Raw genomic sequence first — 23,828 nt, 5'->3', positions numbered from 1 at the left:
CCGGTGTAATAAATCCGAGCTTGACTCTTCTGTCAGCTGGCAGCGAACATGTTTTAACACCAAATCCCGGGGGATGAATTCAGAATGGCTTGGCCTTGCACAGGGAGGAGCCGCCTGTAACAACGCCAAGTGGGTAACGCATACTTGATTGCTTTCATAGTATTTTTATTATTTTGGTGACACGTGCCTGATGTAGCGTTTCAACCCCACTCCCACAGGGAAGGCAGACATTTCCGCCACTGTCCTCCTGTCACACCCCAACCCTCCACACACAGCCCCGGCTCTGCTCTCCTCAGCCCCTAGCACTGTCCCAGCACCTTGATGTGCCTGTGACCTGTTAGGGTTTATTAGGATTTTGGCCAAAGAGGAAAAAAAGTCAAAAAAAGGACAACAGAAAAAAAATTGCATGTTAATTTAATTAGAACAATGACAACTCAGAAAATTAAATATTTAAGTTACTGTGTTGTAAAACCTAACTCATCCCTCTGGTGCACAGTGCAGGAGCAGCTCTGTTTCCCAATGGATGTATGCAAACTGCTCTGCAGTCATCCTGTGGAGAACAGCGAATCCTTCACTGCAGGTACTGCTGGGACACCCCTTATGCCACTATTTTCCATAGGCATCCACACACCTGTGATGCAGCACCAGCCTCTTAAGTGTACTGACGCTGCAATAATGAACTGTTTCAGTTTGAAGTCGATTTATTATTTTACCAGTAGTTTTCTTCTCCTTGCCTTCTGCACACGGCCCAGTTGAGGCACAGATCAGGTACAAATCCAGGTGCCGCAGGATGCTCCTGCGTCCAAGCTGGCCCCTGTCCCACAAAGGATAGCCAGGCCTGGCTACAGGAACCAGTCCCTGCAAGCCCAGGTGGGAAAAGCGTGGAGTGCAAAAGGAGAAGCCAAAACCCAAATGAGAACAATCCTCCTGATTCTCACTACGGAGCACCGGTGCCACGGTGTGCCATGGCTGGGGCTTGCCAGCTGCACCCGCTATTTATAACCCTGGCACTTACACAATTACAGCTCGACAACTTACAATACAGGCCTGGAAATCAGAACACTTTATTTACCCAGCCAAAGCTTTATCGGTGCAGTCGGCTTTCCAATGAGGGAAGTTGTGTTTATAAAGCATTTGCTTGTAGGTGCCTGTCTGCCTTCAGCTGCCCTGAACAGCATCTCCCTTCTGGCAGCACAGGCTGGTGGGAAACACGGAGGTAAATCCTTTGGCAGCACTCTCCATCTTCCAGGTCTTGCAGGACTTTTAACCTAATAAAGTCCCGATTCTAATTTGAGGCAGAAAATGCAACTGAAGAGGCAAACAGGTGTGGGTCCTGCCCCAAAGTGGGCACCGGTGCCTTGGATTGCCCCTAGGTGGTTTCCACCCACATTTACTGCGTGCTCCACTCCTTGCTCAGTTTTGACTTTGTCATAGTACTTTGCCAGCTGTATGTGTGTCCTGGAGCCACACGTCTTTTTTAACAAATTACATTAAATTAAATCGTAAGTAAGCTGAGTGGCTTCAGAAGAGCAGAGCCCCCCTTTTGTGTGCAGAACAAAACCCGGTGCTGCCTGCTTTGCGGTTTCCTTGGCAAGCACACGGCTCTGCTCAGCTCTCCCTCGCTGGAGCAGCAACAGCCCTGGAACATCATCAGAACACAGGGACGATTCTGAATTCGGGGGCAGGAATCACTGACACTGAACTTACAGCATGGTTACAGACCCCTTCCCAGCCAGACTGTCCCAAGATGGGGTCCTTGTCACTCTCCCCAGCATATTCCTAAACCCATAATCCCCAAATCTGGGATCTACCAGTGCCAAAAATTCCTGGTGTGGGTTTGCAATTCCCCCCACCAGCACTACTGCCTGCAGCATCACCCCGTGCTTTAAACAAAAGCACAGTTTTCCTTTCATTAAAAACATTCCCACGGATTAAAGATTTGGAGGCCACAGCAAAGCAAGTTAAACATTTACTTTCTATTAAAACATCTAAATGAGAAGATTAAAACCTGTTTTACATTTAACAGGCAAAGTCAAATCAGCATAGGAGCAGCTTAGTGCGTACTTAGAGCCAAGGCATTCTGATGTGCAGAGGTAATCAATTTACAGAGGGAGGGATTTCCTAAAACTACTCAAAAGGGGTAAAAAAAATTAGCACGCATACATTTGAACAGATCTTTCCCTTCTGTCCCCATGGCCGCCTCCCGGAGCTGTCTTGCTGCAGCTCCAATCAGCTCGCTCCCACTGACAGCTCTTGCCCCAGATTCCCCCATAAAATATTTTCACAGCTGATTAGTCTATTTAGCACGTTGCACGCTTAAGCTCTTTTGTTTATTTTTCATTTGAGATGGCAGGAAGACACGATCCAATGGAATGCAGAAGGGGGTTATTGACTGTGTTTAATGGCAACTGTTTGCAGGAGTAGCAGTTAGAGGTCACAGAGGTGACGCAGACACAGCTGACTGCTGCAGGAATTTCTGCTCTAATTTTCTAACATCCAAACAGACTCTGCCTGGTAACAGAAACCACTGAACTACAGCTGGTTTCTGCCAAGGCAGAATTCCCGGGGGAAGCTGAAAGTCTCCCTTTACAGGGCCAAAATCCAAGTCTATTTGTATTCGCCTGCAGCTGATCTAACAGCATTCGAATACGAGACCAGCTCTGTCCTGCCATGCAGGTGCTGAGGCAAAGCCCCCACTGCTGCCAGGCACCTCTTCCACAGTGTGTATTAGCCAAGCTTTGGGATCACCCATCCCACCAAAAGCGTTTTTTGGTGATGCAATTTCACGTGAGTGCCAAACCCACAGAGTAACACAAGGCACCATCACTGCTGAACACGGTCTTCCATCCAAACAGCTGGGATCCAAACCCAGGTACTGAACCAGCACGTGCCATGATGCCCCCATGGCCAGCAGGGCACCCCACAGGGACTTGCACACACATCTCAGTCCCAGCTTTCCAAGTGAGGTGCTCTGGTGCAATGAGTAGCTGATTTTATACCCCCTCTCTAAAACAGCTCCAACAGATCAGTTGATCCTGCTGCCACTAAAAGGAAGGGATCAGAGCTCCCACACTCCCATATAACAGATTGAATGCCCTCACGTGTCCTAGAGGTCATCCCAAAGAGAAGTCTCTTCTTCAGTTATATAATCGTCAGTTTCAAAAGTTTATTTAAATAGTGAAAAGCAGCAGAAGGAAGTAAGGGGCAGAGACGATGAGTGCAGCCCCCAGGGTGGAGGGTTGTTTACTTTTAAATGATCACACAATTTCAGGGTGAAGCAGCACACAGCTAAAGGGAGAATCACGTGAACGTGCTGCTTAACTGGCCTTGTCAGACAAGTTTTTTGGCATGAGCATGTATTATGCAAAAGGAATAATCCCTTTAACTAAAATATTTGGAAGAGGGTTGCACAGCCAGCAACCAAAGGGAGGTTTTGCCGTTATTTCTCATCTGATCTCACTGAATAAAATGGTCCAACTCACAAAATATTTTAGGACAGAATCTGGATGCTGTATCTACTTGAAGTAAATGCCTTTTGCCACTTGTGCAGACTAAACGTACGACACGCAGACAGCAAAGTAGCTGGGTGGCTCCAAGGCTCGCCGGAGAGACCCATACGACCCATTGGCCACGGCTAATGCTCACAGGGGAAGGGCGGAGGAGCAGGAGGCAGGGGAACAGCCCTGGGACGCTTTGCAGTACCAAGCCCTCGACCCTGCAGCACCCGGGTGTCGGTGCTGCCGCTCCTTTGCTCGCACTCCACACGCGGACACGGAGCGCTCCGGCCCGGCAGCGGGTGCTGCGAGCCCCACCGGCGGCCTCCCCGCGCCCCTCCCGGGCACGGCCCGGCCGCTGCCCTGCCGGAGCCACGGCGCTGGCCGCCCTACAATCGCCGTCTCCTCCAAGCCCTCATCTTCCCTGCAAACCTGCACATTCAGTGCCTTCGCAGCACCCTCCTGTGGGGATTCCGCGTCCGTACAGACACGGGGGCAGCTGCGAACGGGGCGCGATGCGAACTCTCCTCTTCCTCCCGCTCCGGCGAGGCGCGGGGACGGGCAGCTCCGGCCGCGGCTCCGGGGCGCCGGGCCGGGCCGCCGGCACCGTCACCTCCCCGGTACCGAGCGAGGCCGGGTGAGGAGGCGATGCCAAAAGCACCGGGGCCAGCGGCACAGCCCGGACAGGCCAGGCAGCCGCGGGGGCTGCGGCCAGCGGCGCTGCTGCGCTCGGCGTGTTTGCCTGGAACCCAGTGACTCACACAGCCCAGCAGTGACAGGTAATTGCAAAAAGAAGTAAAAATGAATACATTTCTTCGCAGCAACCTCTGACATATACAGAGTGCTCCTCAACTCCTTCCCTGGGGTGTGCAATTGCCCCCCACGGAGTTATCACTGCATAAAAACCAGCTCTCAAAAGCAGGAAAACCTTCATTTAGCAGCACCTCGTTTGGAACCACTTCTGCATTAACACTTTTGTTTTCATGGTGATGCTGCATTTTCATTCAGATACTTTAAAGCATTTTTGTCACAAGTCGCAGTGATTTTGCACAACATTTTGCACCTCAATGAAAACCCAACACTGCTCTTATTTTTAAGAGAAAGAAGACTTGAGAAAGTTTATAATTATGTTACTAAACATTTAAGTTTTTTAAAAAATTGTGTTTTATCTGCATTCTTGATGTACAGCATTCAGAGCGGTGCCAAGATACACAAATTCCAGATATTGCAAGAATGCTGCAAAATTAGACTTGGATAAATCTCAAATCTGAATCACCGATTGCCCTCCAGGTTACACAGTAATTTAACATCCTCCAGCATGTGACTTGCCAAGAGCACACAAGTCAGTTCACTTGTGTAACGGGCAGTAAGAGCATGGATATGGCATCATTCACTTTTGAAGCTTCTCACACCAAATTAATTCATCTTAATAGATGATGCTTCTGCAGGAACAAACCGAATTTTTTGCTTCCCAAATGAAGGCTTTTCAAACAAGTGTGGCAGATGAGCATTAGGTGAAGTGCAGACACACTACAGACACACCTCTCTAGTTTAGATGCTCTAAAGCAAGGCAAGAGCAAATCGTGGGAGAGATGATAATCCCTCATCTACTTTTTCCTCCACCTAACAAGAGAAGTTCTTTCCATACCCGCATTGCCTGGCAATGAACGCTTTCACCTAGCAGGAGTGGCACATTGCTCCCATCCCTGGAGCACTCAAGTATCCTGTCATGGAAAACAGGCCATAGAATCAATCAGACAGAAGCTGTCAGAGAAGAGGATGTAGTCTGGAAAATTCAGGTGCAAAACTGCAATTAAAGACTGCCTTCCCATTGCCAGAAAGCCTTTCCAAACCATCATCCCGGACAGCAACTAAAACCTTCTCTTGAAAGTTAAAAATTCATTGCACTCGTCAAACTCTGAGAAAGGAAGAGCTGCTCAGCTACTAAATTCTGAAGACATAACTGAGCCTTGCTCTTCCAGGGCAAAGAAAGGCTGAGGCCGATGGGAAGCAGGTGTATGGAGGCTGGAGGCAAAGGCAGAAAATCCATCCAGCAGAAGCAAGGAAGACAGGGAATAAGATGTGACAGAACAGAGCAGGCAGAGTTACCACAAGATGAACCAAGCACATGATTTTTGTTGTTACTGTGCCATGAGGACTGTGACCAGGGAAGGCAGGGATTGGAGAGGAGACTCTCAGCATTACCGAATACACGACGTGACTTATTACTACCAACAAAAACCACAGCACCTTCCCAGCAGCAGCAGCAGGATTTTCTGGATGAGAACACGCCATTTCTACCTTGAAGAATACCAGTTCTTTCTCCACTACCCAGCCCTGCTCAGGGGATAGTAGAGCTATTCCCAGCTACAAAGAAAATGTGTCCTAAATAAACGGAGAAGAGAAAGGCAAATAAAATGTTTGATAATAAAGTCTTGAAGCTGTAGGCTTTTACAGGAGGGAAATAATCTCCACAGCTGGAAGGACACCTCTCCTGGCATCAAGGTCAGACCTTCTTAAGGAACAGAGGCCACTAGGCAGCACAGACTGGCCCCAACCCAAGTGGTACCTCGGGAGCAGTTCCCTGGCTGCTGCCTTCTACACATCCCCAAGAGGAAAAGCAAAGCCACGGCATAAACCCTGGATATCAGATCGTATGTGGATCAAACTACTGAATCAGTAATTCCTCAGCCCACAGCCCCGTAACACACGAGGGTGGAGGGGAATGAGCAATGAACAGAGGGACCTGGGTGACAGGGCAGCAGCTTCTCACCGGGAACACATCCTGTGACGTGGCACCTCCCAGGCCCCTCGCAAAGAATGGAGAAAAGCAAGTTGTAGTATTTGTTTCATACGTTCATCACAACAGGAACATCAGCCAGATCTAGACTAGGTCCAAGGGATAATCACTGTAATTAGCACTTCGTTCATATAATTACCAGCAGACCCTGTAACATTTTACAATGGAGGTAATTACCCACATTTTACAGCTGAGGAAACAGATACAGTGCAGGTGAGTAACTTAAAAGAAATCATCAGTGAAAGTGTGGCACAGCCAGAGGCTGCAATTATCCTTATTCCCAGCCAAGGCTCTCCCCAATAATCCATGCTGAATTCACTTCTGTCTTGTGGGAAGGAATCCAGAGAAAATAAACACAAACTGGAATTTCCAATGTCTAGAAGAGCTGAAAAGCAGACAAGCCAAACCTGAAGGAGAAATAAAAACACATGTTTATCACTGAGCATTTTCTGAGCTGAATGTGCAGCTAAGAGCGGGGGACAGGCAGAGAACCCTGCTCTAGCAGACACAAAGCCAATGCGGGGTGTCAAGGGCTACGGTTCTACTTCTGAAGCAGAGGAAAAGCAGAAGCACTGGAGAGGGTCAGGGCTGGCTGCCCAATGGCGCCAGCTCAACCCCTCAGCCACCAGTCCTTAATGCATGTCGAGAAGTTAGAGATTAAAGCAGGAGCAATAATTAAATTATTTAAGGACTTTGAAAACCAACATACACCCAGAGCAGCAAGCAGGGTGATAAGCCTGAGAAATTCACCCCCACCCTAAAGAGAAGCTCCCTACAGAGTGGCTACCAAGGATCTCAGTCCTGCCCCAACAAGCCGTGCCCTGGTGCAAGGCCAGAGCAGCACCCAGGCTCTGCTCTGGAATGGGGGAATTCCCTTCCCCTCTGAGCACAAGAGCACTGGGAGCAGCAGGATCCATGCCTAGAGCCCCCCAGCCCTGAAACATGAGTAGGGTTAGCTGGCACTTGGTCAGTTTATTGCATAGGGGCAGGTGCTGCACAGAAATCTGTGTTTTCCAGGCACAGCCTTGGGCAGGGGATACAGACCTGTCCTGCACTTTCATCCTGTACCTCTGGAGGAGTTTCGGTGGTAACAGAAAATGGTGTGTTTGTGCTGACCAATACATCTGATTTTCAAAAGTAGTCAGACCAAAGTGAGCAATTTGCTGCTGCCTATGTTTTATTAAATAAGCAGCACATGCAGATGACACACAGGTGTCTATTAGGTTGAATAAAGCAGATTAGGTTAATCCAACCCCAGCTGCATTACCTGAACTGCAAGACATGCAACGCTCTGAATCTTGTACGTTTGCCAAGGATTTCATTTCAGCCCTTCAGCCTTCTGTTAAGGTTAATACATAAAAGCCTCCAGCAGCAGAAGATATTGCATAGATTTCAAAATTAAGACTTGTTTCAGGAGTGGATGTTGTCAACATTCTGGCTTTGAGTAACAGAAAAACCTTGTAAGCAGGAACAAATTTCTCAATAGAGCATTCTCTCAATATCTAAATAGACAAATGTTTTGCTTTGCAAACATTTTGCAGCATTTGTGTAGTTCTTTGATTAAGTGTTTGATGAAAACATGTATTTGAGTTACTGCTCAGTGAAAAACAAGCTCAGTAAAGTGAATTAAGTTCCATCATCTCTTGCCATCCAAGGGTCAGCTGTTGCTGCTCCTGCTGTTTCCAGCAGCACTGCAGCAAAAAGCCAGGGACAGATTTTACACTGGGGCAAATAGCAGTGCTATTGCTGGGTCAACAAAGCAGCTTTTCTTGCCAATGTTTACTGTGTTTTAAAGAGGAAATGGGGGACAATTCCTATCTCCTCCTTCCCAAAGGCTGGACCTCCTCCTCCCTCAGCAGCTCTAGCACCCTGGAAGCCCATGCAATAGCTGAACAGGCATAACCCATATTATTTACACCAATTACTGCGAATAACCATCTGCATCTAACACAACACATGGAAATAGCACCACAAAGCATGCATCACTCTGTCATCCCACCACCTTGAGAGCTACAGCCGGAGAATGCCAGGGGTCAGAGTGCTTACCTCATGAAAGAAGGCAGGATGGACATGACAAAACATGAAATGAGACAAAAAAAAAAAAAGAAACAAGACATTCTAACCATCTTTTAAGCTCTTTTTTTTTTTTTTTTTATTATTGACTCCAGTTCTCAACATCAGACATTTTTATTCCATTTCTTCTTTTTCCCTGCTATTTGTTCTAGCAGGAGGCAGCCAACAGCCAGCCCTCTGCACAGGGAAGGAGATTTCCTTCAGTTTCCAGACATTTAAATAAAGGTTTTTAAGACTTGCTGCCCTGGACAGTCAGAGCATTCACATCTAACTGCTGCCAAAATAAAATATGTGTTATGAGGAGAAAAAGAGTCTTCAAGAGGTTTTCTTGGGCAAAGTAAGTATTTTTTCCCACTGAGTTTTAAAAACCCTGTTCTGGAGACTGGAGAAATGGCTTAAGATGGTTTCTGGAGGATTCTTCTTCTCAGGATGACAGGTAGCATTAAACCCAAGCCAAAGCCAAATCCCAGCTATCCCAGACAGGCTCGGTGAGGAGCAGCAGCTTGTGTACCAGAACTGACAACTCCAGGCTTACAGAAACAATTACAGCTAAAATTTGGAATAGGAGGGGAAAGAAAAATCTACCTGAATGCTTCAAGCACTGATGGAGGCTGTGACAGTCCAGTACAGCTCATAGCCACAGGGTCAGAGGAGCTCACACAGTAATACAGAGGTGCTGGGCAGGGAATTCTGTGAGTACTGGATCTGCCACTATTTTAGCAGGCAATTCTGCCACACAAGGGCAGTTTAAAAACAGGGATCATACAGTTAAGCACAGAGATCAGTGCTGGAAATACCTTTCTCAGGCAGGGATGCCAATTCAAACCTGTTTCCTAAAGCAGGTTCTGGTGTTGATGGTGCATCCCCACTAGATGAACCAGGCAGAACCTGCTAGGGCTGAATCCCTCAGGACTCACAGAGGACTTGGGGGGGAAGGAGACAACTCAGGCTCAGCCCTGGAGGTCAGCAGGATCCCCAGACAGGGGAGCAGAGCCAAAAGCAGTCCAGTTTCCTTGGGGAAAGGGTCAGCAGGAGGGTGTTCAGTTCAGCTTCAGGCTCCTCCAGAGGCCAGGCACCAGCAGAGCCCAGTGGCACTACGTGAACAGCTCGCTACAATTTTAATCTGTAGTCCTAATGAATGATATAAAGTTTTATAAGCATCAACAAGGCTCTGAGAAGACCTAAATCCATTTCAGTGCTCATTTAGCAGCTTCATCTGTGTGCAATTAAAACTTCAGCATTAAATGTTAGAGAATAAAATAATGAGACACTTAAAAAGTAATCTGTACTTCAGTGGGCTGTGCTCAGTGGATTTCATATGATCATTTACCTGATAAAAATAGAATCTGGCCAAAATCTGTCTTATCCACTGCTTCCCTTTCAAGAGGAAAATGGAAAGAAGCAACTAAGCTTTGGGGGCTTTGCCATCCCACGTACACACAACGCTGCTTCCCTAAGCACAGCCGTGCCTAAAGCACAGCTCCAAGCATTGATAACTTCCCTTTGGGCTCCAATGATAACAGAAAAATAAATGCAAATTGAGTTTCAAGTGAGATTTTCATTTTGGTCTGAAGCCTAATCTTTTATTAAAACAGCTATCAGTTTGGAGCTGATGGTTAGGAAAAGTTAACTTCAGGACAGGAAAAAAAACTTAACAGCAAAGAATAGTTCTTATTTGTAAGTGTATCTGAAATGCTCCCAAGGTTACTTTAAGCTATGAAAGTTGACTAGAGGGGGACACGGATGGGCCATGGACGGGCCACAAGAATGAGTTTTACTGAACAAAACAAATGTAGAAAAAAATGTGAATTAAAAGCAAAGATGTACATAAATATCAAAATAGATTGAGTGGGAGAACACAGATCAAAAGAAGGCAACATACACACAGTAAAACTTAAAAGAAGCAAAAACCAACGAAAAATACATATTTTATTAACAACTGAAATAATGTTTATTCAAGAAAAGGCAACATTGGGCATCTTCATAGAAAAGAAAAAAGACATCTGGGGAGGTCAAAGAACACTACAGTTTAAAATGATGAAATGTTACAGCTTACACACCAAAATTAAAAATGAAATGAAATTTAAAAAATGAAATGGTTACCAAAGTAATGCAGGTCAAGGGATCAAAGGTGAAGGGTCACACACTATTAAAAAGAAATCCAAAAGGGCGTCTGCATCAAGATCTCTGCAAAACAAAGGAGCTTCAGTGAGTAAAACTAGAACCTTCTATGGAAGCACATCAAAGCTCTCGCACTCCACACCCAGCCCACGGCAGCACACTCGGCTGCTCTCCTGTGCCCGTGGCTGCTGCCCCTCCTGCAGCCACACTGGGCAACTCCTCTCTCCAGCCTCATTGGCTTGTTATTATTAAACTCCCGTAGATAGGCTCCTTAAAGTTTTCCCATTTCCAGGTTGGAGCACTGGTTTCTTGTTTCACAGACTGTTTTCAGCACCGAGGGAACGAGCTGCGCAGCCCAAGCGTCAGTGCAGGTGCTACACTGGCACTGACCCCTACCTGTGCCAGGTCAGAACACTGCTGGCTGTCAACACAACTGGTGGATCACTGCTTTTCAGAGAAAGCTTGACATGCTTTTTCAACTGTTTTCTTTATTCACTGTAACTGTGGAAATCTGGTAATTATTGATACACACGCACACTGAACCCCTCACATTGTAACGTATTGCTTTAACACTCCAATAAAAAAGTAATTCAAATGTGGTTTCCAAGACAAAGGCCTCTCCTCCTGGAATTTCAATTATACAGAAGCTATAAAACAACCTTTGGTACCCATTTCCAAGCAAGATGCAGTCAATTATCTACACTAAATTTATGCAGAGAACGTAATATTTACATCAGATAACTTTTGGAGAAAGACAACCACCAAGGGCATTTCATTCCTCTTCATTCCAGCATCCCTCCCCCTGCCTGGCAAGGCATTTAGTTTTGGGAGACTCTTATCTGGACCAAACCAGCCCTGTGCTTGAAGCCAAGAAAAAACTTCCTGCACAAAACCCTGCCTTTGTAAGGTAAAGAAGCCCCCAGTGTCAGAGAATCCCCCACTGAGACACAGCACAAGGATCTAGTCTGCCTGAATGTTTTTCCAGAAAACGTCTCATCTTTCCATGTCATTCCTGCTTCATGTGTGCCATAGTCAGGAACCTGCTGGAGAATGCAAGAAGGTCCTTACTCCCCCTCAGCAACCATGTCTGGCAAACCCTCCTGCTAAAGCTACTGCTTGTTGACCTGAAAACTCAGTTCCTGCCATTATTTCCAGCATTTATCAATTCCAGTTTCTGTGAGTCCACGTTTCTGCTGCTCCCTCACTGCTGTGCTGGGCTGCCTCCTCTCACCACAGCTCACACTGCAGATGGGCCAGACAACCTCAACATCAAAGAAAGCACTCTGGGAACCCAGCAACTCTGCAATAACTCAACACCACAAACACAGACTTGCAGTGCCTCATCAGATAATTAAGTCTGAAGGCATCAACATGAGTTATGTGACCAGGAAGACCCAGAGCTCAGGAACCTCAGAGGTGCATGACAGGGACATGCCTGCAGGACACTCCCAAAATCGTGGGGCTCCCTCACAACTTCTCAGGTAACAGAAAGTTTGCAAAGATGAGCTTAGGTAACTCCAGGAACATTTTAGCCCTGGGGCAACAATAGGGGGGCACAAACCCAAGGTGGGACACAGGGCTCTCCAGTGCCCGGCTCAGTCCAGGGCTGGGTGCTGCAAACAGGGCACAGACACCAGATACAAAGGAATGAGCACAGAGACTTGGGTTTTCTTTCCCCCCCACTGCAGTGGATTATGCCCTCTCCTGCTGCCCCTAGGACACTGTTCCCCACAAAGACCACTGTCACCAGGACATTTTTATGAAAATCCTTTGCTAGGATTTTCTTCTCCTAAGAAGCTGAGCAGCCTCAGGAAAGAAATGTAAACAATAACTATCTGTTGCTGTGGAATGCAACAGGTGCTCCCTTGATTGGTCCATGTGAGGTGTTTGTACTTAATAACCAATCAAGGATGCAGCTGGGTCAGACTCTCTGGTCAGTCACAAGCCTTTGTTTTCATTCCTTTCTATTCCTGTCTTGCCTTCTGATAAATCCTCTCTATTCTTTTAGAATAGTTTTAGTATAGCATTTTTAATATAATAGATATCATAACATAATAAATCAGCCTTCCGAAACACAGAGTCAAGATTCTTGTCTCTTCCCTCATCCTGGGACCCCTGTGAATGTCACAACAGACCACTGCTTCTTTCCCTCTTTTCCTTAGGTAGTGCCCCAGCAGAAGAAAACCTTTGCTTTCATTGGCACTAATTTTTCCTTCATATCTAGTTTTTCTTTCTCATCTAAATTCTTTGATTTTTCTCTTCCAAATTCAACAGCCACCTAAGAAGCAGCAAACCTGAGACCAAGATGTGAGGATTTCAATCCCCTACAAAATACTATCTCCTCAATTCCCATTCATTTGCCAAGTAAACCAATTCCTGTGTACATGCCAGGCCCTGGCAGAGAGACTGAGTTTCTAAATTTACTTTATTGTACCATTTTCCTTGCATAACACGGAAGTACACCTTGTGTAACACCAGTGAGTATTTTACTCAGTGCTGGGCAAGCCAGAGACACAGACACACAATGCAGTGGTACCTGCCACTACTGCTGGTGTTCCTGCAGATAAACAAGTAAATACTAACTGAATTAATCCACTTTCCTGACTCTCTCATGTTTCAAGAAGAGTCTCCATAACTGGTAACTCCAACTTTTTATTCCCCACACACCAGATTCCACTTGCGATTTTGATACTACATTTCAGGATAATCATGTACAGTTAACAGGACAAGCCACAACAGATGACACAGGTTAGGAAAAGCACACCAGGTCCATCAGCTGGAGGAAATGATACTCCACCTTATTTTCCCACACGACAGACAAAGGACTTGGAGCCACTGTACAGCCACTGTCCAGGTTTCTGGACACACATTTGTTGCTGCTGAACTATGGTCATCTACAACACCCACTCTGTAGAAGAACCTGGAAGTGTCAAACAGCAAAAAACCCTAATACCACTGACCAATATTCAGAGGTAATTTGACACGTTACTAATGCTGGTCAGGCAGTTAAATACCATCAACATTTTTCTACTTTGTGTACAATATGCTAAACTAACTATGAAGTTGTTTTTTTTTCTTTAGGCTATCATTAAGTGTAAAAAAGTTAATTCATCAATTTAATTTATTCAAAAGAGTTAAACTTTTTTTAAAAAAAAAGTCACAAGGGCAGTGAATTACTCCAAACCCTCCATCAGTTTGCTCTGGTTTACAGCAGTCACTCCAGTTTCAGCACTCTGACATACGAACTGCCCAGCATTACAAGATCAGCTCTTTTTCACTGACCCTAACACAAACCAAAGGGAAGGGAAAAAAGACAGGTTTTCCTAAGAGGAAGATGAGGATCTGTGTTTGAACATGAACAGGTATTACTGCTCTTATTCAAAATCCCCCAGATTGGTAGGTAACCTTCCAATATTGCTCAACCCTCAGCCAGCTCTCACAGCAGTCACCAGGGCTGTAAACACAACTGAGGAACTGCAAACACAACGCCAGCAACACATTCCTGCTTTGTACATTTAAGTAAAGCACAGGATTTCATTAATTTCACAAAATAAACCCACAATTAAGTGTTTCTGGTGCAGAAATTGCCGTTTCGCTCACCGATCAGCCTCAAACCCCAGCCACACGCGCAGCGAGGAGCCGCCCCCACACGCCAGACAGCCCAGTCAGGTGTGCCACACTTCGCAACTGCTCTGCTCTCCTCACACTGCAAACACTGTTTCCCCTGCATTTCACTTGCCGAGCTTTCTTTTTTAAAGCAAGAGGGGCTCCTCGCATTTCTGGGGCAGGCTCTGGATGAGCAGTCCCACGGGCTGGCGGCACAGGCACCCAGCTCGCGGGTGACAAAGCCAAAAGGGAGAGGTCTCTCTGAAGCACAGCACCTCACAGACCACCACCACCACTGAAATAAAGGTGAGAACCAACACCGGCACTCTGGATTTTATGGATGCTCTGGCTGCTCCAGCACTTGGCAAACACTTTGCTCCTAACAAGGTATCACCTCCATTCTCAAACCTTTGTTGTAACGTGCCTCCATCCCCAGCTCAGCGCCACGCCAAGGACACCCCCAGGTGCCAGAGCAGCGGGGGCAGGAGGAGCTGCTGTGTGGGAGCACACACAAGCTGCTCTGCAACCACTTCCTTGCTGCTCCTCCAGCGGGGGATCATCAGGTGGAACAGAAACCAAGAGCCTTTCTAGTAACAGCATTTGCCATTACCATCGGAGTATTTTATACTGCAATCACGTGGGCAGCAGGCAATTAGTCTAAATTCAATATTCTGATTGCTTTTGAGAAACCCCAGAGCTGACACAGACTGCGAGGATGTTCCAGCCCTGGGAGTGCTCCTAAGCAGGCAGAGGGTTCTCCCAACAGCCGCCAGCGGCCTCTGGCTTTGGGAACCCTGAGCTCCAGCTGAACACATCTGAATGAGTTGATGGAAAGCATTTAAAAAAATATGCTGGACTTCAGAGTCCACAGGGAGCTGTACTGAACACTGCTCCTTCTCCACGGAGTTTTGCCATCTTGAGGGGACACTGTGACCTAGACCAACAACCCTTTCCTGCTCCAGCTGGGCTGGTGACAGAAACTGGCCCCACACACTTGATCAACACCACATATTTGTAACACATTCAGCTACTTTGGTGAATAAGGAATGGACTGGAGCATGCAGTGCAGAGTTACAATACACTGCACTGTGCGGGCAGCCTTAAAACAAGGATGTGTTTAAAGTTTTCTGGTGTAAGAGTCGATTCTGCAAGGCCCTTAGAAGCATTAAAAGGAAAAAAAAAGAAGAAAAAAAAAGTAGTAGCAGTAGCCCTGCTGCCGGGTCTGCAGCAGAGCAGGGCTTCGATGTACAAACGTGTGGCGACAGGAGCCGTGCGGTGACCAGCTGCCGGCAGCCAGGGGAGCTGGGGGAGCAGGCAGCAAGAACGCATTGCTTTCACCTCTCCCTGCCAGCATTTCAGAGCATCACAGCCAGCCCCAAGGCTCCAGACTCGCTCCCCCTATCAGTCTGGGTCCCTCACGTCCCTCAGGCAATTCTCCAAAGCTTCAAGATCTTTGTGCTTTAGAGAGAAGATGGCAAATAACTCGTTGTCAAGTGAAAAGGAGAATGTCACTGTCATGCGAGCAAAGCAAGGACGCCAGAGCACATCGAGATGTCAGTGAACACGCGACTCGGGCCCCCAGGCAGCAGAGGCAGAGGGTTTCTTCCTATGCTAAATAATGCTCAAATACAGTTTCATAATTGCATTATTTGAATACTCTCCCAAGCAGTACCTGAGCCTGGAATCTGTGAAATGTAGATGTGAAATGTAGATGCTGGCTGACTCTAGAGAGCAGGGCAGTTCTGCCGTGCCTCTCCAGACAAGCCTAAGCACATGGAGCAATTGCTGCTGGCTTTTCTACCATGGAAGTTCTGGGCTTCTCCCAACAGACTGTAAATAGAGAATCCTATTGGAACCAAAGCCCAAGATAGCATTTTACATTTCCAATGTTTAACTTTTTCTTCTTTCTCACACCGTGTCATTAAGTGTTTACAAGGATGATTAATGACTGCGGCTGCCAACTGCTAACGAACGGCATCTCAGTTCAGAGCTGCAATCGGTGTCTGGCAAGCGCCGAGCAGAGACAAGGTTACTCCAACATCCTTGAGCCCCAGCACCCCGGGAAGCTCCCGCTTCCAAGACAGAAAGCAGTGGGATGCATCTCCTGCAGACAACATATCTCGCTGCCCAAAGTGACTAACAGGTAATGAGGCACCACCTTCACCACCTCTGTCAGGGGACACGAGTTCAGCGGGGGCACCTGGAGGGTGGCTCTGTGCAGCCCTGCTTTGAGAACCCAGCCCTGCTCCCATGGAAGGGAGCCGAGATCCAGCGCTCCCAAAATTCTCGCTCAAGGCACACTGCCAGCGTGTCGAGCCAGAAGCCTTTGCTCCATCCACTCACTGAAACCAAACTGGATCTGCATTTCACAAACCCTAAAATGGTTCATAGTGAACAACAACTCTCCTCCTCAGAGTGAGGAACTCCCTCACAAGCACAAAGCACTGCAGAAGTTTCTCGCAACTAACTCATTTGTCTTAATGTGAGAAATAATATGAAAGCCCCGTCTCTATCCTCTCCCAGAGCTGGAGAAATAAGCACAATGCACCTTTACAGGCATTTCAAAAATGTAAATCTGTAATTAAATTGCTAGGCTTAACTTAAGATTTTCTGTCTCTGGTAAAAAAAATTGAATTAGACGGAACACTTCCTTCAGTAGGAAATATAAAACCACTATAAACTTGATTTAAGACAAGATGACATCTTGGTATGGAAATGTATTTCCATCAAACATTTCAGTTGCAAATGCACGATCCGATGGAAAGCAAGCACCTCAATAACATGTTTGAACCATTTTTAAGCGCTCCATTTCTCTTGCTGCTCATCACGTGGTTTTACTACATGTAGAGTCATCCACAGCCCACCCAGCTCTCAGAGGACACAGTTTCTCCCTCCCAACTACCCAATTCTGAGTAACATCTAACCATCATTCTCAAGCTGCAGACGTAAGTGCTCAGAAAAAGCTATTTGCAGTGTTCCCATGGCGATGCTCTACCCTGGCTGCTCCCTGACCTCTGCACCCGCAGCACCGAGGAGCCGGTGGAGTCCAGGCCCAGTGACTGCACAGGCTCATCCTGCTGCCCACCACCCCCACAGCTGGGAACACCTGTGTGCTGGGCTTCAGGGCCACAAGAGACAGGCAAGAGCCGTGCTCAGGTCTCCTTGAACCATCCCCATGCAGAAGAGCACAAAAGGGAATGTTTAGGAGTCGGGTCGAGGCTGGGTATGGGGGTTTGGCCCCCACTGCCCCGGGGATGAATACAACACCAATGTCTGCTACACTCACTCTGCAGCTCGTGGTGGGTGAGACTCAACACCCATGACTGCCCAACACACACCATTTGAGGGAGGACAGCATTGTCACATGCATTCAGATCTGTAAGTTGTTTAAGCATTTCATTTCTTTTCCGTCTTTTACTAAACCTCTCTGTCCAGGAGACACCTCACACACAGCACCAGGGATTCTGAAATCAGTACAAAAATTCTGGAAATAGCACTGTATAAAATACAACTTTTTCTTCTCTACTTTACAACTTCTGTCTTCACTAGCACAGACAGAACACCTGTGTACTCAGATGAAAAAATTTATTCCCTCAGGAATGCCTCAGGAATGTAGTCCAACATTATTATTCAATTATACCCTAAGAAAATTTCAAGTTTTATAACAGTGCACAGAATTAAACTTTCAAATTGGGGGTGGGGAAGGCAGTAAAATCTGGAAGCTCGGCTCCTTCCTCCCCCATAATTAACACAAATTTCCAAGACTTCATCTAGGCATAAGACTCTGGCTTTTTCTATTTTTTCCCCCCCTCTGAGCTAATGGGGCCAAAAAATCTCAGGCCAAAAGAAAAGCTCTTGCATTTACATCATGCAACAGAGATACTGCACCAGCCACACCACACCACACAGGCTGGCAGAGTCAGCACAAGCTGCAACCCATGGACAGACCAACCCAGCCCCACATCCCCATGGCACAACAGCCTCAGTGAGAGATTTGTGACGAGGGGATACAAGTGAGAGAGAGGAATCTGACATTCAGTAAGACCAGCCGGGGCTGAGTCTGGTTTTAATGTCCCAGCTGATGACCTGTGTCTACCAGGAAACAATCCATCCAGAATTACAGCACCAGACAATCCCACCCCAGCAATAGACCGGCAAGCACCGGCAGAGCTGCTCACTCCCCACTCCCCAAAACGACTCTTAGGAGAACAGCCACGCTCCCAAATTCTCCTCCTAACCTAATACACCACCACCAAGCACCTGCACGTTCCTGCTTCTGCTCATGAACAAAAACAGTTTTCAGCTGCATAAGGAACTTTGCCACATCCTGTACTCATAGAAGCTCCACACACCAATCCTACCCAAAGCCACATGTGCATAAAGCTCTGCACTGAGGACAGCAGCAACACTGAAGTGACTAAACCCCACTCCAAGCAGCTCTTTCCAGTGAGAGGGAAGAGCATCATTCTGTCACAAACCTGTGCAGAGCTTGCTTGCCCCCAGCTGTATTTGTCCAAACATCATCTATCAGAGCTACTGGAACTGCCATTGCTCCATGCCATGCCCTGTCCCCATTAATAAAACACTATCACAGAATAAACAGCAACTCACATTTTCTATGATTTACATTTCAATTCAAATGACCCAAGACAAAAACATCTACACAAAAAGCCAAGGCCAGCAACTGCCCTGAAGATTCATTCTATCACAGTACTGGCTATGTTAAAAATAAACACCTGATTGTAACTTCCAGACACCAAAAGGAAGAGGGGTAAGGACTCCAATTTTGAAAAATACACACAGTCACTGCTCTGTGATTGATTCTACGCTCAGCAAACACACACGGAGAAGTGAGCTGTGTTTGATCCTGCACTCAGCTGCCACTTGCAGGTGCTAAACTCACGAGCACAGGTTCTGTTAACAAGTTTAGATCTACAAACGAGGGATCAGAGGAACAGGACCAGTCAGCTCTCAACAAGCAGACACTAACTGGAGTTTTATAATAATTTCTCCAAGTGGATTTCCTCTATTATTAAGTGATTCCTATAAATATGGCAAAACTACACTAAGACAGAGCCACTAAAAACTAAAACTACACACTGTGGGTATTGCCACGGGACATTCAGCATTGCTGCAAGCAGGAATAAAGCCTAGGGATTATAGAGCTACCTGGGTTGTTCTTGAACTTCACCTTGGCCCACAGAATTTAAAATACTTCTTTTTTATTTAAATTACCCCAACCATAATGCAGTAACAGGTGATCTGTGAACCAGCATACTCAGAGTAACCAGATTCCAGTAAAAAAACACCCAGTTCTGTGTTTTCCTTGTTCTTAACGAGATTACTCAGACAGAGGTAAGCTGGTTATTTCCCAGGACCCTGTATGGCAGGAAAGAACACACACCACTTTTTTCTTCAGAAGTCTTCATGCACAGGAAAGTAACACTTTATTCATCATGGCACAAACACACCTATCTAATTTTAAACATTTTGAAACAGGTCATTAAGGTGATGTGAAATTTGATTCTGAGACAAGTCACACACACAAGCAATCGACTCCTAGAAGTCTAAAACAGAAGTCAACTTCCACATTTGCAAAAGTCTCACTTAAAGCTTACTTTCAGTATGTATTAGGACTTATTATTTATGGAACAGGTTCCAGAGCCAGGGAATTCATATCCTGTAACTTGCATGGCACGCTCTCACAAGACAATCCATAAGCATTAAGTAAGGTGGTACATTCAAGAATAAGTAAGAGATTTAACTACCTCGTTAGTGTTCCAGCGGTGCCTCTCTTTCGGTAAACTTGAACATTTTGGTAGACATTCAAGCAGCTTCTTCGGTAAAAAGATTTTTACATGACTGCCATTGCTGTTCCCATGATCATCTAGAAAAAGAGAGGAGACACATGATGTACACACAGGAGAATGAGTGGTTGCAACCAGAAGACTCAAGCAACAACAAGACTTGGAAACCCCCCAGTTCCCCTGTCCAAAAGGAGCAATTTGCCATGCCAATAAGACAAATAACAGCTTTCTGTTGAAACTGCAACTTTATTTCAGAAATATAAACACAGTTTAATTCTTTCCGGTTGCAAAGTTTTAGAAGAACTTCAATGGATTTGGACACAAGGAGCCCGTGTGTGCTTACCTGTGCCTATTTTATCTCATTATTTCCCTCAGTGGCAAATTTTACAAGCAACAGCAACAAAACACTGTAGAAGCTGTGACCACAGCGGCACGACCTGCCAGGGAAGTCATAAATGAAGTTCACACTTGACAGGATTTGCAAGTAAATAAGCACAGAGCCCCAGCACCTGCTATAATTTTGTCAAGCTGCAGCAGAAATGCAACTCAAGCTCTGTTAGTTCATTTAGAACTAAAACACACCATACCTGATCAAACCCAGGTTACTTCTATTTCCATTCACAACTCAGAAAGTAAATGCAGTTCCTCAACATGAGAGTGAGGAAGAGGGACAGAATTTTCCTATCTCACCGTGCCCAAGGGTCTCAAAAGCAGAAATACTAAATAATACAAAATTATTCTTTTTTATTGCTAAATATGGAGAAGGCGCATCAATTCCTCTTAAAAGACCCAAGTGCCAAAAAACCCTGCAATCTCACGCCAGCAGCACCTTGAAGGTGTCTATCACCCTCTAACACCATCAAAAGAATCAAAGCACCCATGAAATGCTCATGTTTATCAACCAAATCAGTGCCCACAGGAAAGGGAACTGGAACAGCAGCATAAGAGAGACCAGCCACAACACAGAACTTTATCAGTTCTCCCTCCAAACACACCATATCTCTGTCATCTTCCACCAGCCTCATGCATCCCACGACAGATCCTGGACAGTGCTACACAAGCACTACAGTTACTCACTGGCATTTTACCCTACAAAATTAATTTATAGTCATTTCCCACTTGGAAATGTACAGAAAAAGGATATTAACTTCATTTTACACATCTAATCATTTTATATCATAAAACACATGCCAGCACTATGATAAAACTCCTCTGCAATTCCGTACAACACAGACATTCCCTGTGACCTGCAGTGAACCCAACAGAGCCTGGCCCACGATCATTCTTAGAAATTACTTAGGAATTGCAGAGACTTCACACCAGCAGCCAGACATCCCTGGTATTCTTAAAGCTTGATTAGACTCTTGGATGTGTCAAGTTCAACAATATACATGCTGTTAAATCAACTGCTCGTGCAAGCCCAGCAGATGAGTTTACAAGATAAGCAGCGATGTGTATGATAAACGTGAGCTGCTCTGTAATTTATGAGTCCTGCACGCTCCCTGAGTTACTGAGAACTTCTCTGTGTGCCTGTGTTGGACTAAATCAACAGGGCTGCCACTTCCAACTTCTTCCTGGGCAAGGAGCAGCCAGGCAGGATTGATCTCTGCTGGACTGCTAAAGAAATCAGGGAGAGGGTGCTCTCCATTATGCCATTCCAGGATTTTCATTTGAGTTTTTTGACCATGATCCTGATGCCTTAAGTTTTAGCTTTTATATTATCCAGAGTCTGTGCTGCATTAGTATATAACTCTGAACTCCACATAAAGTGTTAGCAAGTTCTCCTCACACTTCAGTCACACAAAACAATCCTTTTCCAACCCGAGAACCAAGGACACTATTGCAGCTTCAGGCCCAAAAAGTGTAAACAACAGTGAATTGAGGAGAGCAGTCTGGGAGGATGGGACTGCATAACCTGAAGCTGCAATCAGACAATCAATCCCAATATGGAAATGGACCAAAACTTATAAAAGTGTGAAAACTCGTGACCCACTGTCCATCTTGGGTGTAGCCTCGGTCAGGCTCTTGTACTGCCCAAGGTGTATCCTTTGATAGCCTTTTAATAAATCTACTTTATTCCTTTAACACTGTCTAGCCTCTGTTCTAGGTAGCCTCAAGAGGTATCAACTCTACAGGGCTTTTTGGGCACATCCTTTCCCTTCCCCAGCCAAAGCTCTGCAGGTATGACTGTCACCACTATTTCCTTGCACTTGGGCCACTCAAAGCCTCACAGACACCCAAGTTCTGATACCTGGGCTTTTCCACAAAAACACAACTTGCCTGTGGCAAAGACCAGAGCCAGGCAAGGCCTGCCATGCCAGCAGCTCCCAGCCATTTCCAGATCCACCTCCCAATGCTGCCAATACTCCCTTCCCGCTCCCTGCATTCATTTTACACCATTTCCATTTCTCATTCAAAACACTGCATTGCTCTACATTCAATTCATTAAGGCGCAAAGTATTTTACAGCACACATTATTGCTTTTATCAGCCAAACTACATCCCAGTTACATCTCATCAGCTTATTTTCCATGGGCACATTTTAATTGACATTAATTGTATTACTTCCCCTTACCTCCGTATCAGTCAAGCCCTCTATCACTCATTCCATTATTTTGCAGGGCTGGCAGACCTCTAATTATTCAGCTCGTTTTATTAACTTTCTTCCATTGTCATCAATTATCAGTATTATTAATCCAGAAAGTGCCTATGGATAATAGAGCCCTTTAAAATGTTTTGGTAGAAGTTGTCAGAACTTGCTGACGCTAAACCTTCCAACTCCTGTTGTTAGCATCTCCCACCTTCTGTTATTACAGCAATGGAAGGTCATTCTCACCACCCTGTAACACGACTACATCTCACGGATGCCTCCCTTTTCTGCATTTAGCAATGGCATTTCCTCACTCCAAAAAAATCCCCTATGTGAAAAACAACTGCCTCCTGCCTCGATCCGACCAGCTTTTCATTATGGACTCCTCAAGCTGTGCGGTCAGAACACGTAACCATCACAGTATGGGATGCAAATCCTAAATCCAGTGACCTCTAAACCCGATCTGACCTTGGAAAAGGATGAAATCAGCCAACCAGCTATGAGAGTCAAGAACCCATAGCCCCAAACAATATACACACATTTGCCTTCAAACTTGCTTCTCAGCCCTTTGGAATCACACAATGTATTCCTACAGTGAGGAAAGTCCGGGGAAGCTGGGAACAGGAGAGGAGAAGAGCTTTACTCACCCGGCAGCACTGAGGGTACTGGTGGAACAAGAGTTCCTATTCTTCCAAATAAACCACCACTTTCCTGGTCCTTTCCCCACACATAACACCATGGCATTTTTGGGGAGGTGGAGCAACGTCCCCCTGCCAATGCTCTCCCTTGCTTGAGTCAAACCTGCCATTGCTAGTGCAGCTGACGAGCCCATCCACCACCATGGGGGCTGCTGTGGAGGCAGAGGAACAAGGGTCCATCCACATTGCTCTGCAGCCCTGCTCATCCAGCAGCACAGGCAGACTCCTCCATTTATCACCAACTAAAACTTCCTCAGCAGCTAAAAACAGGAGCTGCAACATCCCAGCACTGATTTGGTTTTACTGTGCAAATCCAGATTTTTACTTGAACTTTCTCCTCATTTATTTTTGCCAGGGGTGCGACTAACAACACCAAGATCTGCAAATCCATCCAGTGTCAATAAAAAATGTCTGTGCAAGCAGAGCCACACTGGCATGGGGAGGATTTGCCAGTAAAGCTCTATCAACACGGGGGTTTTTAGTGCAGAGCTGGCCACAGCTCAAAAATGTTTCCCAAGGCAGGCACAGCCACAGCTGAGAATTCAAGTAAGGAAGCTACAGACTAAAATATAGCAGCCTACAATGTGTCCTGTTATAATTCAGGATGAAAATGCAAAATTTAAGTTCCATTAGCAATCTT

General features: G+C 46.1%; 1 protein-coding gene across 8 annotated transcripts in view; it reads right to left on the bottom strand.

Moving 5' to 3' along the window:
* The window catches only part of CAMTA1 (calmodulin binding transcription activator 1), a 241,944-nt gene that overhangs the window by 197,496 nt on the left and 20,620 nt on the right, over positions 1-23,828 (bottom strand). For 7 of the 8 annotated variants that reach the window (XM_038159679.1, XM_038159680.1, XM_038159684.1 and 4 more), the window contains one exon: positions 19,863-19,981. In XM_038159679.1, the coding sequence (XP_038015607.1) occupies positions 19,863-19,981 (119 nt within the window). Of the gene's footprint in view, positions 1-10,470; positions 10,491-19,862; positions 19,982-23,828 lie in introns of those variants that run through there. The other variant, XM_038159687.1, reaches the window with a different exon arrangement.

The sequence above is a fragment of the Motacilla alba genome, chromosome 21 (genome assembly GCF_015832195.1).
Source record: "Motacilla alba alba isolate MOTALB_02 chromosome 21, Motacilla_alba_V1.0_pri, whole genome shotgun sequence".
Classification (NCBI taxonomy): domain Eukaryota; kingdom Metazoa; phylum Chordata; class Aves; order Passeriformes; family Motacillidae; genus Motacilla; species Motacilla alba.
This window is presented reverse-complemented; position numbering and strand designations above follow the sequence as displayed.